This window comes from Phascolarctos cinereus, unplaced genomic scaffold, assembly GCF_003287225.1.
Source record: "Phascolarctos cinereus isolate Bilbo 61053 unplaced genomic scaffold, phaCin_HiC Scaffold_5;HRSCAF=322, whole genome shotgun sequence".
Taxonomy (NCBI): domain Eukaryota; kingdom Metazoa; phylum Chordata; class Mammalia; order Diprotodontia; family Phascolarctidae; genus Phascolarctos; species Phascolarctos cinereus.
Window position 1 is genome coordinate 376,278,421 of NW_027555958.1, and position 15,778 is coordinate 376,294,198.

At 42.9% G+C, this 15,778-nt stretch overlaps 1 protein-coding gene across 1 annotated transcript; it reads left to right on the forward strand.

The window, feature by feature from the left end:
* Positions 1–964: 964 nt before the first annotated feature.
* On the forward strand, positions 965–10,371 carry CTSE (cathepsin E). The gene is made up of 7 exons (XM_021003168.2): positions 965–1,082; positions 3,614–3,732; positions 4,200–4,399; positions 8,082–8,204; positions 9,196–9,337; positions 9,461–9,559; positions 10,026–10,371. The coding sequence occupies exons 1-7, from the start codon at positions 965–967 to the stop codon at positions 10,188–10,190; spliced, it is 966 nt and encodes a 321-aa protein (XP_020858827.2). The 3' UTR covers positions 10,191–10,371.
* The last annotated feature ends 5,407 nt before the right edge of the window (positions 10,372–15,778 follow it).

The window sequence follows — 15,778 nt, forward strand, 5'->3', positions numbered from 1 at the left end:
GGAGAAGAGGGATGGGGGGAACCAAAAGAGGAAGGCATGACTGATGGGTTCAGGGACCAGACGGTAGTGTGAAGAAACAGTAAATTTCAGGACCTGAATTCTAGTGACCTTTGGTCCCTAGATCCATCCAGATGAATAGCCCCAAATGCATGCATAATTGCTATTTTTTTCTGCCCTGCTTCAGCTAAGCAGATCCTTCTCTGACATAACTATTTAGAGCTCGGATAAAGGGTTTCTAAGGAGTGGATGGGTGGGTTTGAACTCCAGTAGAGAGAAGGGAGCAGGATAGAAGAAAGGAGCCAATGGACACAGAGGTGTCCCAAACAAAAAAACCCTAAATTCCAGTCCTCCTTCTGACCTCACTGGCTTATGATTCTGGGCAAGTCATCTTGTCTCTCAAAGCCTCCATTTCCTGATCTGTCAAATGGGAATAATAAGGCTTGCTCTGCCTCCCTCATAAGAGTATTGTGAGGATCAAATGGAATAATGTATATGTAAGCTTTCTGGAAACTGTTAGACACGTGAAAGGCATCATTACTCGGTCTCTTAGAGGCCTTTTTTCCTGCCTTTTTGATACTGCGCAGAACCTTTCTAAGCTTTGCAGCATTTTTGTTGCCCAGATTATATGAAGTCTGATGCAGGCCTGCAGCCTACCTCTTTATGAATCAGTCCCACGAATCCACAAAAGTAGGTGATATCATTACCACATGCACTTAACTTCCTAGGAACCGTACCACAAATGTTCCAACAGCCAACAGCTTTATGTCAGGATTTCATGATATTCTGGTGGACTCTAATGTTTTAATGATATTATTGAAAAATTACTTTGGTTGAAATAAACTGGTTTTTTTTTAGAGGAGAGGAGCAGTATTTGTATTTCAGTATGGCCTGACTCCTCCTGCCTTTGGAAAAGACCCCCTCTCTTTGCTCATACACACAACTCCTACTCTTCCCATTTTCTCAGATGGAGTACTTCGGAGTCATCTCCATTGGTTCCCCACCGCAGAATTTCACTGTCATCTTCGACACCGGTTCCTCCAATCTCTGGGTCCCCTCTGTGTACTGCGTCAGCTCGGCTTGCAGTAAGTTGAACTGGGGAGAGAGAGGGGGATGGGAAGGAACCTGGGGTCTTTGGGTGTGAATGGTTACAACAGTCCATCTGGAGAATGCATCTTCAGGCTCCAGAAATAGTCTCCTCCTCCCATTCTAACCATTCCACTCATCCCATAGTCTCTCCCTTCTACCATCGGATCACCTACAGAGGATGCCAGGGCAGGAGGCTCTGAACATTGGTCACACTCAGGGCAAACTCTTTCATCCTGTTGAGAATCACTGAGGAAAAATTCAGCAGCTCCAGACAGAAACCTTTGATTCTGTAATGACATGGGCTTGAGCTAGAGGAAGAATGGAGAGGACTAAGTGGGAAATGATTATTTCTGGGCAAGCAGACAGGGATAGCCAACAAAGTGGATGATCAGTTTCAGGCTGATCAGTGGCTTCTTTCTGCTGAGCTGGGGTCCTGGGAAAGGGAACTTCTTCATGGGGAATTTCTTTTTCAGTTTTATTATGACTATCACTATTATTATTAAGGAAAAAAAGGTAGAGTTGAATCAAATTAATTTCTCAGAACATTTTATTCAGTGAGGAGCTCAGTCTCATTTAAATCCAACATCTAGACCACTAAAATCACATAGACAGGCAGGTATAATGGAAAGAGTCCTAAATTCGGTGTTAAAGGACTGGGCTGGAGTCCACGCTGTGCAGATTACCAACTGAGCTGACCTGGTGTCTAGCACATTGCTGAATGCTTGCTGAATGAAAAAAAAAACTGAGCTGCCTCAGTTGGCCATTTAATATGGCTGTGCCTCAGTTACCTAACATATAAAAAATGGGAATGTTGATAATACTATTTACCACACAAGGCTGTTAGGAAGAAAGCACTTCACAAACTGTTTGTTTGGTTGTTTTCTTTTTTTTTTTTAAACCAGACCCGTGATTTCAACAGCATGAAAAAATAACTGAGGCAATTACGTGGCACAATGTGCAGTGAGCACAGGGATTGTGGTCAGGAAAACCTGAGTTCAAATTCAGCTTCCGATACTATTAGCTGTGTGGCCCTAATTCGGTGTGCCTAAGTTTCCTCAACTGTAAAAGGGGGATGATGATATAGTATTTACCTCCCCGGATTGGGGAGGATTAGATGAGATGATAGTTGTAAAGCACTTAACACAGTGCCTGGCATGTACTGGGCACTTGACAAATGTTTGTTCATTTGCAAGTGGGGATTTCCCTCTCCTGAGGTAGATTGGCACCTATAAACCTTACAAACGCTAAGTGCTATACAGATATGGGCTACTATTACCAGAGGCAGCACCAGTGATTGCTGCAGATCTTCTCCTCTGTTTAGAATTGCCTGACTGTGGCCTGAGAATTAAAATGAGATGTTGAGTGACCAAGGCTCCTGGGGAATTTCCTCCTCTAGGGGATATCTCACACCGAAGGAGGCCCCTGTCTGATGGAGCACATCTATCTGTTCATATTCGATTAATGGGCTTACCCTTGTGGTACGATACACGAAACATGAGACAGGAATTAGGAGACCTGGGTTTGAGTCCTCACTTGATCCCTAATTTGCTATAAGACCTTTGGCAAGGCACCGCTACTTTTTCTGGCTCTCAGTTTCCTCATCTTTAAAATGGGAATAATGAGAGCACCTACCTCGTAGGGTTATTGTAAGGATAAATATGAAATAAATTCATAAAGTATTCATCAAACCTTAAAGTGCTGTATAAGTTATAGTTATTCTTATTAGGTATCATTCAAGTCTAGGGTTCCGTGTGATTTGTGGCCACTGGCTCACCCCATTAGCTCAAGCTGATGAGGTAATACATCACATGGAGCCAGGAGGAAGAGGATGATAAAGAATACAAGTATCAGAAAAGAACCCATTTAATTTTAGGAACAGGAAGTGTCCAAATCGCCACATGTATGTATGTCGCAATGTCTCACGATAATGATATCACATTTGTAAACCAATGACTCAGCGGCAGCTGCCCACAATCTGGCCACAAATCAATGAGTTACTGTGGCTAGTGATTCATGTGTTGGACAATCACAGACAAGGTGGTTTACCCAGGGAGGGAACAGATGAGATGACCTGGCGACACCACACCTAGGCTCGTAGAAAGTAGATTAGAAGGGACCTTAGAGGTCTTTTGAGGTTCTATTATTTTACAGACAAGGTAACTGAGACTCACAGACCCAAAGTCACACAGCTAGTAATGTAGCAGAGCTAGATTCAAACCCTGGGCCTCTGATTCCAAATCCAGAACTCTTTTCCATCTGCCCCAGCTGCCTCACCATTCAGAAGATTCTAAGGTTGAGGACCTCACAAGCTCCCTGGTGATATGTGATTCCAGTAGAATGTGAGCTCCTTGAGGGAAGGGGCTGGGTTTTTTTTTTCTTTATATTCTCAGCACCCAGCACAATACCTTGCACATAGGAAGCATTCAATAAATACTCTTTGGATTGGATTGGATTCAATTGGATTAACCAACAAGGGCATCTTTGAGAACGACCAGCAAGTGATGGGGGTATTATTTTTACATTACAGAGAATCACAATCGATTCCACCCCTCTCAGTCCAGCACTTATATTGAGAATGGGAACTCTTTCTCCATCCAATATGGGACAGGGAGCTTGTCCGGAATCCTTGGAACGGATCAAGTTTCTGTAAGACAAAATTTGGAACACTGTTTTCTTCTCTCTCTAAGATGTTTCTTCTCTCAGTCCAAAGCCTTGACAGTGACTATGTTCTTTCCATTCCTGGTCCTATCTGTGAATTCCTATTTAATGTCTTCTCTTATAGCTGGTAAGCCATCCCCAGAGCTGAGTGATGGGGAGGGAGAAAAGAGAAAAGAAATGCCCACATAACAATGGCTATTACAGCATCTTAATGTCACCTGGTTCATATTCCTTCAAGTAGTTCAGACTATTAACAACATTTCAACAATCCCCCAGCCTTCATTTAAAGTGGATGGAGGGGTGGCAAAGATCATTATGCAAACTTAACATAAGAAAAATAGAGAAGGAAAGGAAATTGCCTCAGGACACTCAGCAAAACAGATAGCAACTGACGTCAGCACCTAAGAACTTTTATTTCACACAATCTCTTTCTTGGGAATTTTTTTTTATGCTAGGTACAAGGGATTACAGTAGCCAACCAGAAGTTTGGAGAGAGTGTCAGCGAGCCAGGAAGCACTTTTGTGAATGCAGAGTTTGACGGGATCCTGGGGCTGGGATATCCTTCGTTGGCTGTGGGAGGAGTCACTCCAGTGTTCGACAATATGATGGCCCAAAACCTGGTGGATATGCCTATGTTTTCCGTCTACATGACCAGGTAATGATTGCAGCTCATATTTCTATATCAATTCATGGTTTCCAAAGTTCACGATATCTAGGGGCTGTCTATTTGATTCCCAAACACTCCTGTGAGGTAGATAATGCACTAATTATTATACCTATTTTACAGATGCAGAAACTCAGGCTCAGAGGTGATACAATTTGCCCGAGGTCACAAGGAGTAATAGGTGTCAGAAGAGGAACTTGAACCCAGGGCCTCTGACTCCAAATTCAGTACTCTTTTTGCCATACTACTCTGTTTCCCTTGTCAATGAACTGGCCCCATTACTGTCAAATACATTAAGAATCCTTGCATTGAACAGGTCCTCTAAGGATGATGTAGGCTATTTCCCTGTCTCCAAACATATCTTCACTTAAGTTACCCAAGGTGGCAGCACACCCTTAACAGATGGTTTTTGTTGAATGAATGGATGAATGAATGAAGTGTCAACCTATTTTCTGAGTTCAACAAGAGATTCTATAACCTTCTTCACTCAGCCCATCCCAGTCAGGAAATTCTTTCTTAGAGCAAACCAGACTCTATCCTGTTTCAGAATAAACACATTCTCTTTTGTTGTTCCCCAGGTGGTGATGAAGAATGTGTCCATATGGATGATAAACTTACTGTGCCCTGTATGCATTGGCTCAGGCTTTGCTGGGCTTCCAATATGGTCTTTTTTTTTTTTTTTGGCTAGGCAGTGGGGTGAAGTGACTTGCCCAGGGTCACACAGCTAGTAAGTGTTATGTGTCTGAGACCGGATTTGAATTCAGGTCCTCCTGACTGCAGGGCTGGTACTCTATCCACCCAATATGGTCTTGATCCAGGGCTGTTCTGGGCAAAATTAGGAAGCTAAAGAACTAAAGAACTTCTAGCTCTCCTCAAGATTCTGCCCAAGAGCCATTTCCCACAAAGGACTTTCCTGATGCCCCACCCACCTATTTGTTAGTTGCCTCCTCACTTCCCAGAAAATTGTTTTTATTTTGTATTTTATATATTTCCTGAGCTGTCTACAACTTGTTTCCCCTCAGTAGAATGTGAGCTCTTTGAAAACAGGATGTATTTCGTTTTTTGTTTTGACATCTGTAGTGGATAGAGCTCTGGGCTTTGAGTCAGGAGGACCTGATTTAAAATCTAACCTCAGCTGCTTACTACCTATGTGACCCTGGGTAAGTCATTAAACCCCTGCCTTGATTTCCTCAACTATAAATGGGGATTATAATAGCACCTGCCTCACAGGATTGTCATGAAGATAAGATGATATGATGTTTGTAAAGTGTTTAGTAGGCAATTGGTAAATGTTTGTTTCCTTCCTTCCAGTGTCTCCCACAATGCCTGGCACACAGTGGGCAATCAATAAATGTTTCCTGCCATCCAGTGCCTACCACAATGCTTGGCACATAGTAGGTATTTAGTAAATGCTTGTTCCATAGAATGGAATAGCTACCTCATGAAGCAGTAAACTCTGCATCATTGGAAATAATTAGCAGTTTACTTGTGGGAGTATCTTAGAAGGAGGATTGGACTAGAAAATCTCAAACATGCTTCCAGCCCAGGATTCTGTGATACCATGTAGGTATTCAGCAGCTAGGTGGTACAACAGCTAGAGCACTGGGCTTGGAATCAGGAAGACTCATCTTCATGAGTTCAAATCTGGCCTCAGACACTTAATAGCTGTGTGACCCTGGACAAGTCACTTAACTCTGTTTACCTCAGTTTCCTCATCTGTAAAATGAGCTGGAGAAGGAAATGGCAAACCACTCCAGTATCTTTTGCCAAGAAAACTCCAATATGGGGTGATAGAGTGCCAAACACAACTGAACAACAACAACAACATGTAGGTGTGCCTTCTGTCCACTGGGTGGGCAGGTGCCTGCTGTCAAAACCTGCGCATATTCTTCCTTGACCACTACTCTCCACCTGCTCCTCTGACCCCTGGAGAAGAAGAATTCACGTCCGTGTTTTCTTCCATAAACTTACTGTGTCCCATATAGATCCTGTTCAACCAGGATGTTTTTACCTCCTCTTCCTAAGGCCCAGGAGGTTAACTGACTCATAGAGTGCAGCTCAGATAGTCGTTCACCAGAGCACAGACTCTCAGGGATCAGGAGGTGACTCATAGGTCATGGAGCCCGACCCACAAAGGAGGGATTCGCTCTACAACAGTCCGACAGGTGGTCAACGAGCTGCTGCCTAAAGACTCCTATTGAGGAGTTCTTCCTACCTCTGAGGCAGAACATTCTACTTTGTAGGGCAGCTCTAATGGTTAGTCACTTTTCCTTCATTTTATTTATTTACTTTTTGCCTCAACTTGCCTCTTTGCAACTTCAGTCTGTGTAGAACATGTCTAATCCCTCTTTTCACATGACAGCCCTTCACATCCTTGAAGAGGCTACAGTCTCCCCCTAAGGCTTCCTCTTCTATAGGCTAAACATGCTGAATTCCTTCAACTGATGCTGCTACTACATGACCTCCTGTCTCACCATCCTCATTACCTCCCTCAGGATGCCCTCCAGCTTGACTGTAAAGGTCCTCTCTAAAATGGGGCACCCAGAACTTAGAACAATACTCCAGACATGATTTAGCCAGAGCAAAGTGGGACTATGGCTCTCCAGAAACGGTTAAAAGAAGCCGCTTGGAGTACAGAAGATCTGAGTTCAAAGCTGATCTCAGACATACTTCTTGGGTGTGTGATCCTGGGCAAGTCATTTAACCTCAGCCTGCCTCAGTTTCCTTATCTATAAAATGGGGATAATAATAGCACCCAGTTCCTAGAGTTGTTGAGAGGATAAAAATGCGTTAGTATTTGTGAAGTGCATTGCAATATATAAATGCTAGCTATATTATTATAGCCTGTATACCATGCCTCGTGAAATGGGATCTGAGGTCTCATTATTGTAGTTTGATTCCAGAGACTAGATACAGAAAGCAAAAGATCAGAGAAGAATCCAAGATTAAAATGTGGTGGAGTAGAAAAAACCCTAGGATCTGGACTTAGAGACCTGGGCTCTGATGCTGGATATCATCAGATGTGAAAGAAGTCCTTTGAGATGCCCTCACTAAAACCTTAGAACAATGCCTTGTAACCAGGGCTTGTGAGGATGATCCTAGCTAGGGAGGGGAGGCAGTGACTTTGTTGGTGGTGGTAGTGAGTGTTTTTGGAAATTATCAATGGCACTGTGAAAAGACTTCTAGATGTTGAGTCGGAGGACATGGATTCAAATCCCATCTCTGCCACTCATGCTCTGTGTGACCCTAGCCAAATCAGTCAACTTCTCTAGACTTCACTTTCCTCATCTCTAAAATAAAGGCAGTAGGGGCAGCTAGGTGGTGCAGGAGGTAGAACACCAGATTTGGAGACAGGAAGACCTGAGTTCAAACCTGGACTTAGACACTAGCTGTGTGATAGTGGGCAAGTCATTTGACCCCAACTGCCTCTTTAAAAAATGGAAAACAAAAGGCAAAGGAGGTCAACTTTTAAGTTTCTTCCCACTCTAAACTGACAATCCTAAATTATTTCCCTTATTCATACCTTAGTTCCTTCACCTGTACAATAGAAATAGAACCTCTTGGAGTTATTGTAAGGATCAAATAAGGTAAGATATTCCACTTGGGGCATCTATGATACAGGCAGAAACATGGACCTCCCCCTCACTGGTTACCTGACTTTCTCTCCCTATAGGAATACAGATAGCACTGCTGGAAGTGAACTGATTTTTGGAGGCTATGATCACACTCATTTTACTGGAAGCCTGAACTGGGTCCCAGTCACCCAACAGGGCTACTGGCAGATCAAGCTGGACAAGTGAGTGTTTTCCATGGGGTGGCACTCACTGACTTACTCGGGCCACAGCAGTGAACACATGGGAGGTGCAGATTAAAAAGATATTTTTAAAAAGATTTATAGAAGGCAACGTAGTAGAGTGGAAAGTGTGCTGACCGTGGAGTCCAGGATCTGAGTTCAAATCCCAATTATGCCTCTAAAATTCACTTTCCTTGTCTGTAAAATAAAGGGGTTGGATTAGATGACATCTTAGGGCCCTTCCAATCCTGGATTTGGGTTTCTGTGCTGCGTTTGAATCCCAGTTATTGTTGTTTTCATTAACACATTGAATTTTAATATAACAGATGCGTGTCTAAAAATAGCTATGCAAAAATCAGTAGCAAATCAGTAACACATCACATACCACTTCTGAATTCACTAGTTTGGGTATTCTCTTCACCAATGCAGGTTGCAATCCTTCCAGATAGATCATCTTTGGGAGTCACTGTAGTGAGAAAAAAACCCAAAACATCACCTTCCAACCAACCTGGTCAGAAGGTCTACTACCTCTGAATTTTCCCTCCTTCCTTTCTTTTTTCCTTTCTTCTTCCTTTCCTCTCTATCTTCCTTTCTTTCCTCCCTTCTTTCCCCCTCTCTACCTTCCTTTGTTTTTTCTTTTCTTCCTCCTTTCCTCTTTCTTTTTTTCTTCTGTCCCTTATTTCTTCCTTCCCTCCCCTCTTCTCCTTCCTTCCTTCCTTCCTTCCTTCCTTCCTTCCTTCCTTCCTTCCTTCCTTCCTTCCTTCCTTCCTTCCTTCCTTCCTTCCTCTCTCTCTCTCTCTCTCTCTCTCTCTCTCTCTCTCTCTCTCTCTCTCTCTCTCTCTCTCCTCTCTCTCCTTCCTTCTTTCTTTCTTAAGTTGTTAGGACAGCGGGGATCAGACTCATTGCCCAGAGTTCCATATCTCCAAGCATACTATTCCATGGTCCTCTGTTCCATGATCCTTTGCCCTCCCTACCCCTTTACCTTTACCCCCAGCATTCAGGTGGGAGGCACTATCATGTTCTGTGCAGAGGGCTGCCAAGCCATAGTGGACACAGGGACCTCCCTCATCACAGGACCACCTGACAAGATCAAGCAGTTGCAGAATGCCATTGGGGCAGTGCTTACAGATGGAGAAGTGAGTGTCCACTTGGGGAGAGGGAGTGGGTAGAAAGTGGATGGGGATTTTCCTTGTATGGTATCTTGTGGCCACTGAACAGAGAGAGAAATGTCAGTATTTCCCCTCATGTCATTTCCCTAGTATGCCATGGAGTGTAACAATCTCAATGTGATGCCAGATGTCACCTTCACCATCAATGGAATCCCCTACACCCTCTCTCCCCAAGCCTACACACTGACGGTAGGTGTTTTTTCCCCTTTTCACTGACCATTGGTCCTTCCTCATGGGGCTCCTGCTCCCCCCTTCTCCAGCAGCTGCCATACTCTCATGTAAGCTGGGCTGCACATAAATCCCAGAAGCTCCTCTCCAGCTCTCTCCTCTAATTGGAGAGAATCGACAAGCACTGAAACCGTCTGCCCACAGCTTCCCTGGCCCTCCGTTTCCTTGTTTGGAAAACAAAGGGGGTAGAATTCAATGATCTCTAAGATTCCTTTCAGCTCTTCCCAAACTAAAGCTGACCCACTACATGGCTCGCCTCCATGAGCCCTAGTGTGTGGGGTGGGAAAGGAAAGAATGAAAACCGCTAAACTTAAATAAGACTTGTCAGGCCACTGGTCCCACCACCAACCACAAAAGGCAAACTCTGAGGAAGTGAGACTTCCTTCATCCTCTTGTTCACTCCTGGCACGGTTCTTTTCAACCATAGGACTTTGTGGATGGAATGGAGTTCTGTACCAGTGGTTTCCAGGGCCTCGACATCCAGCCCCCAGCTGGGCCGCTCTGGATCCTCGGAGATGTGTTCATTGGCCAATTTTACTCTGTCTTTGACCGTGGCAACAACCTTGTGGGATTGGCCCCAGCTGTACCCTAAAGTAAGGCCTCCTGTGCCCTGAGACACCTTATATAGATCCCTTGGGCCTGCCACATCCCAGCTCTCTTTTGAATCCCATCTGATACTCTCCACCTGCTCCAAAGAAAGTTTAATCTGGGACAGAACAAGGCTGAGTGTGGAAAAACTCTAATTATCTCCTAGAATTAAATTTGTGCACTTCTTTTTTTTCCCCTAATAAACTTTCAAAAGATACAGAATCAATGTGTGTTTCTTTGTATATAGAAGCATAGACTTTTCAAATTAGAAGAGATTTTATGTTACCTAGTCCAACCTCAATTTAAGAATTTACCCGACACCATTCCCAACAAGTCATCCAGCTTCTTCTGTTCAAACAAAAGTGGATCCGCTATCAATCAATCAAATGAACTGATCTCCCACTTTGGAAATGTATGCATTGCTCCTGAAGTCAAATCAATAAACATCTATTAAGCATTTTCAATATGCTAAGAGCTGAGCATACAAAGAAAGGCAAAAATATTGTGCTCCTGTCCTCAAGGAGCTTACATTCTAACGGGGGAAACAACATACAAGGAACGATGTACATACTAGATGTGTTCAGTACAAATTGGAGGTAACCTCTGAGGGAAGGCACTGCATTGAAGGGGACAAGGAAGGTCCTTTTGTAGCAGGTAGAAAGTAGAAGCTAAGACTTGGTGGAAGCCAGGAAAGCTGGGAGGTGGAGATGAGGGAGAGCGTTTCAGGCATGAGGAACAGGCATGAGGAACTCTCCCATTCAAGGAACAGCAAGAAAGCCTGTGTCAGATCATCAGGTACAAAAAGTAGTGCCCCCTGTAAAAAGGTTTCACCTAAATTTGTGTATTCGTGGAGCCAGTTAATGACAAGAAGTGGGCAGGAGACCTGCATCAGACTTTACAAAATCTGGGGAATAATAATGCTGCAAAGCTTAAAAAATGTTTTTGCAGAATTCCAGAGGGCACAATCAATCAATGAGCTATGTGTTAGGCATGGGTACTGTTGGCTACCTCATAAGATGGCTCATCACATTTTTGTACAACTTTGACCGTTAGAAAGTTCTGGGGTAGCTAGGGGGCACAGTAGATAGAACACTGGCCTTGAAGTCAGGAGGATCTGAGTTCAAATCCAGCCTCAGACAGTGGCCCTAGGCAAGTCACTTAACCCCAATTGCCTCAAAAAAAAAAGTTCTTCCTTCTATCAAATCAAAATCTGACTCCCTGTATCTACAATCCAGTGATCCTACATGTGCCTTCTGAAGCTGTTCAGAAGAAATTACAGGCTTCTGTCATAAGACAGCCCCTCGAATATTTGAAAATCACTAGCCTGTCCTCCTCCCCCACCCTCATCACTAAGTCTGTTTTCCTTTTTTGATTGTTAACTAGTAAACCAGGGTATTGCTGAAGATACGCTTTACCTGGTTTACCTAGTTTCTAACAAAGCATTTAGTAAAATATCTCTTACTATTCTTGAGGAAGAAATGGAGATGAAAGGTCTGGAACAAATTATAGGACAATAGATGGATTTAGAGCAGTTTGAATGATGGTACTCAAAGAATAGTCCAATGGTTCAATGATAAATAGCAGGATGTCTCTCTAGGAGTACCCCAGGGTTTGGTGATTAACCTTGTAATGTTTCACATTTTTATCAGTGACTTGAATGTGCAGATGGCATGCTCATCAGATTTGCAGATGACATAGATCTGGGATGAATAGCTAAAAAGGTCTTTGGCAGACTAGAACATCTAACTGAATCTAAGCAGATAAAATCAAATAGAGAAAAACGTCAAAATTACTCTTGGGTTCAAAAAATCAATCTCACAAGTATAGAGGATGGGTGGGCCATCATTATTAAGTTATTGTTCTGAAAAAAAATATAAAGGTTTTAGTGCATACAAGCCCAATATGAGTTATCAATGTGATGTTGTAGCTAAAAAAAAAGCTAACACAATATTGGGGTGCATTAAAAGGGGCACAAGTTCAAGGAATCAGTAAATAGTATTCTCCCCTTTCCCATTCCTCACCCCTGTCCTGGTCAGACTATAGCCAGAGTATTGCATTTATTTATGGATGCCAGAGTTTAAGTAAAAGGTTGATAAGATGGAGAGGGTCAAGAGGAGGATAACTAATGTGGCAAAGTGCCTCAAAATTGGCAGCTAGCTGGAGGTGAAGAGCACTGGGCCCAAAGTTAGGAAGACCTGAATTTAAATCTGGCCTCAGACCATACTAGCCACATGACCTTGGGCAAGTCACTCACCTCTGTTAGCATCTCAACATCATCCCAAGGTTGTAGAGAGGATCAAATGAGACAATATGGGTAAAGCACTTAGCCCAGTGCCTGGCACATAGTACATACTGCATAAATGCTTATTTCTTTCCATTCTTTCCTTCTTCCTTCCTTCCTTCCTCCTTCCTTCCTCCTTCCTTCCTCCCTCCCTTCCTTCCTTCCTTCCTTCCTTCCTTCCTTCCTTCCTTCCTCTCTCCCTCCCTCCTTCCCTCCCTCTCTCCATCAAAATTGTGCCATATGGAGATTATTTGAAAGAAGTGAGGATGTTTAGCCTGGAAAAGAGAAGAACTGGGGAACCAGATAGTCGTGTGAATGTATTTAAATGGCTGTCATGCAGAAGACAATTTTTACATTTATTCTGCTCAGCCCCAGAAGGCAGAACCAGGAGCCATGGTTAGGAGCTATTGAGAAGATTAAACTTGAATTAAGGAAAACCTTCTTGACATTAGCACTATCCCAAAGTGGCTACTTCAGAAGGTAATGAGTTGTCCTTATCTGGAGGTCTTCAAGCACAGACTAGAAGATCACTTGCCAAGCATGCTCTAAAAAGGATTCCTCTTCAGCAGTGAGTTGAGTGTAATGGCCCCTGGGGCCCTTTTTGACTCTGCCATTAGCCAGCCCATGGAATCTCACCTCAATATTTCCTTGTCATGGATATATTAAGTTCAGGAAACATACATACTTTGTGGACCAGTCTGCCTCCACTCCCTCTTTTCAAAAGAAGAAAAAGTGCTCTGGAGGGAAATGATGGAAACAAATAACTAGGTGGGTCTCAGACAGCTTCCTCTGACCAGCTGTTATATCTAAATATTTCTCTGCTAATGGCATCTTTATCTGAAAATGCTGCTAGAATGAGGCACCATGGGAAGCCACGCAAGGGTTTGTCCTGCCATGGGGCTCTAAGGCTCTAGATTAATGAATCCTTAATGCTTCCTTATGTAAATAGGTGTGACTGACTGAGACCATGGGAATATTGTTGGTTCATGGTACAAAGGTATCATGGTAAAATGGAAAGAACACTAGATTTTGTATTAGGACACCTGGGTTCAAATTCTGCTCAGACACTCACAAGCTATGTAAACTGAGGTAAGTGACTTAACCTCTAAACTTGATTCATCATCTGTAAAACAGAGGTTGTAATCATCGGACTACCTACCTCACAGGGGTGAGGGATGTGGAAAATATTTTGCAGCTTTAAAGGGCTATATAAATGTATTGTTATCCTATTTACATTACATTTTGTCAATTTCCCTTTCAAGCTATTGGAGTCCAGAACCAAATGCTAGACTGCTCACTGCCTAGCACATAGTAGGTATTTAATAAACCCTACTTGACAGACTGGTTGGATGATAAGCTCTCACATGAACATCTGTCCCATTCTGTACTTGTTGAATTGATTCTTTGAACCCAAGACAAGGACTTTATATTTGTTTCCATTGAGCTTTATCCTATTAGATTAGAGTCATCTTTCTAGTCTGTTGAGATAATGGAATCTAAAAGTTAAGAGAGACTACAAAGGTTATCTAATCCAGTCTGGACCTGAACAGGAATGGCCTCCATGACATTCCAACAAATTGTTATCCAGCCTTCTCTAAAAGACTTCCAGTGAATGAGAACCCACTCCTTCCCAGGTGGCTCATTCCAACTTTGGATGGTTTTAATTACTAGAAAAGTTTTTCCTTGAAACCTAAATCTGCCTCCTCTCCACTTTCACAATTTGCTCCTAATTCTGTCCTCTGGGCCCCCCCAAAATGAATCTAATGCCTCCTTTACAGGACTGTAAAAGCTCTTAAAATAATGTTAGCAGATACTAGGTTGAGGGATCTAGTAGCATTTAGCTTGGAAAACAGGCTGGGTAGGAGATGATAGCTATCTTCAAACACTCAAAAGAATGTCTTGTGGAAGAATGCTAGCTAAGAACTACACTGATTTTGGAAGGCTCTGAGGGCAGAATTGGGACCTGGGAGTAGTAGTTATAATAAGGCAGATTTTGGATCACTGTTTCCTGCATTACCAGCTGGCTGATGGGCATCTTTCACTGGATGACCCAGAAGTATCTCACCCAACATGTCCAAAATGGCTATTTTCCTCTCTTTGTCTGGCTCCCTGGTTAACTTTCTTGTTTCTGTTCAATCAGTCAACAAGCAAATATTAAGTGCTTTTCATGTTCCGGGCAGCTAGGTGGCTCAGCGGATAGAGCACTGGGCCTGGAGTCAGGAAGACCTGAATTCAAATCTAGCCTTAGACACTTACTAGCTATGTGACCCTGGGCAAGTCACTTCATCCTATTTGCCTTAGTTTCCTCATCTGGAAAATGAAAAGGCAAACCGCTTCCATATCTTTGCCAAGAAACCCCAAATGGGGTCATGAAGAGTTGGACATGACTAAAAATGACTGAACAACACCCAAGAAACATTTTAAATTGAACTCGTTATCTTTCTTCCTTAAACCACCCCTCCCTATTTCCAATGAACACACCACTGTCCTTCCATTGTTTCAGATTTGTAACCTCAGAATTATATGGCAGTCCCCACTTTCCCTCACTTTACATACACATACAATTGCCAAATCCTTCCATTTCTACCTTCCCAACACCTTTCACATTTGATCCTTTCTCTTCACTCACATAGCTGCCATATCAGTTCACTAACAGTCTCCTCATTGGTCCCTTTGAGTCATTTCTTCCCCTTCCAGCCCATCCTAATACTGCTGCCAAAGGATATTTCCAAAGGCCAATCTGACCATGTGATTCTCCTAACCCCATGGCTTCCTACCGCCTTTAAGATCTTGAAAAACTGGTCTTACTCATGACATTCCAGCTCCTCGTCTCCTGTACCTTTGTCCCCCACGCCTGAAGTGCACTCCCTCCTTACCTCCCCTCACGGAGTCCTTCTCTTCCTCTAAGATGCAATGCACACCATCTTCTACCTGGAGTTTTTCTAATCCTCACGACTGATAATGATGTACTTGATAAACTACGTTATGTTTAATTATTTTGTGTGCATATGCGCATACATAATAAATGTATGCAATTAATAATTTTATATTTATGTTGTATATATATTTTCATATAACTATCTCCCCATTAGAATGTAAGCTCATTGCAAGTAGAGATTGCCTCACTTTTCGTATCCCTGTTGCTTAAGTGTATAAGAGGTGCTTAACAAATTACTTGTTGAATTAAATTGGTCTTTAGTTTCCTCCTGGGGAAAATGTAGACATTGAACTTGATGATCACTGAGGTCTCTTCTAGACTCAAAATTCTATAACTCTTGGGCCTTTACTGTAGCTCTGGACTCACATGGACT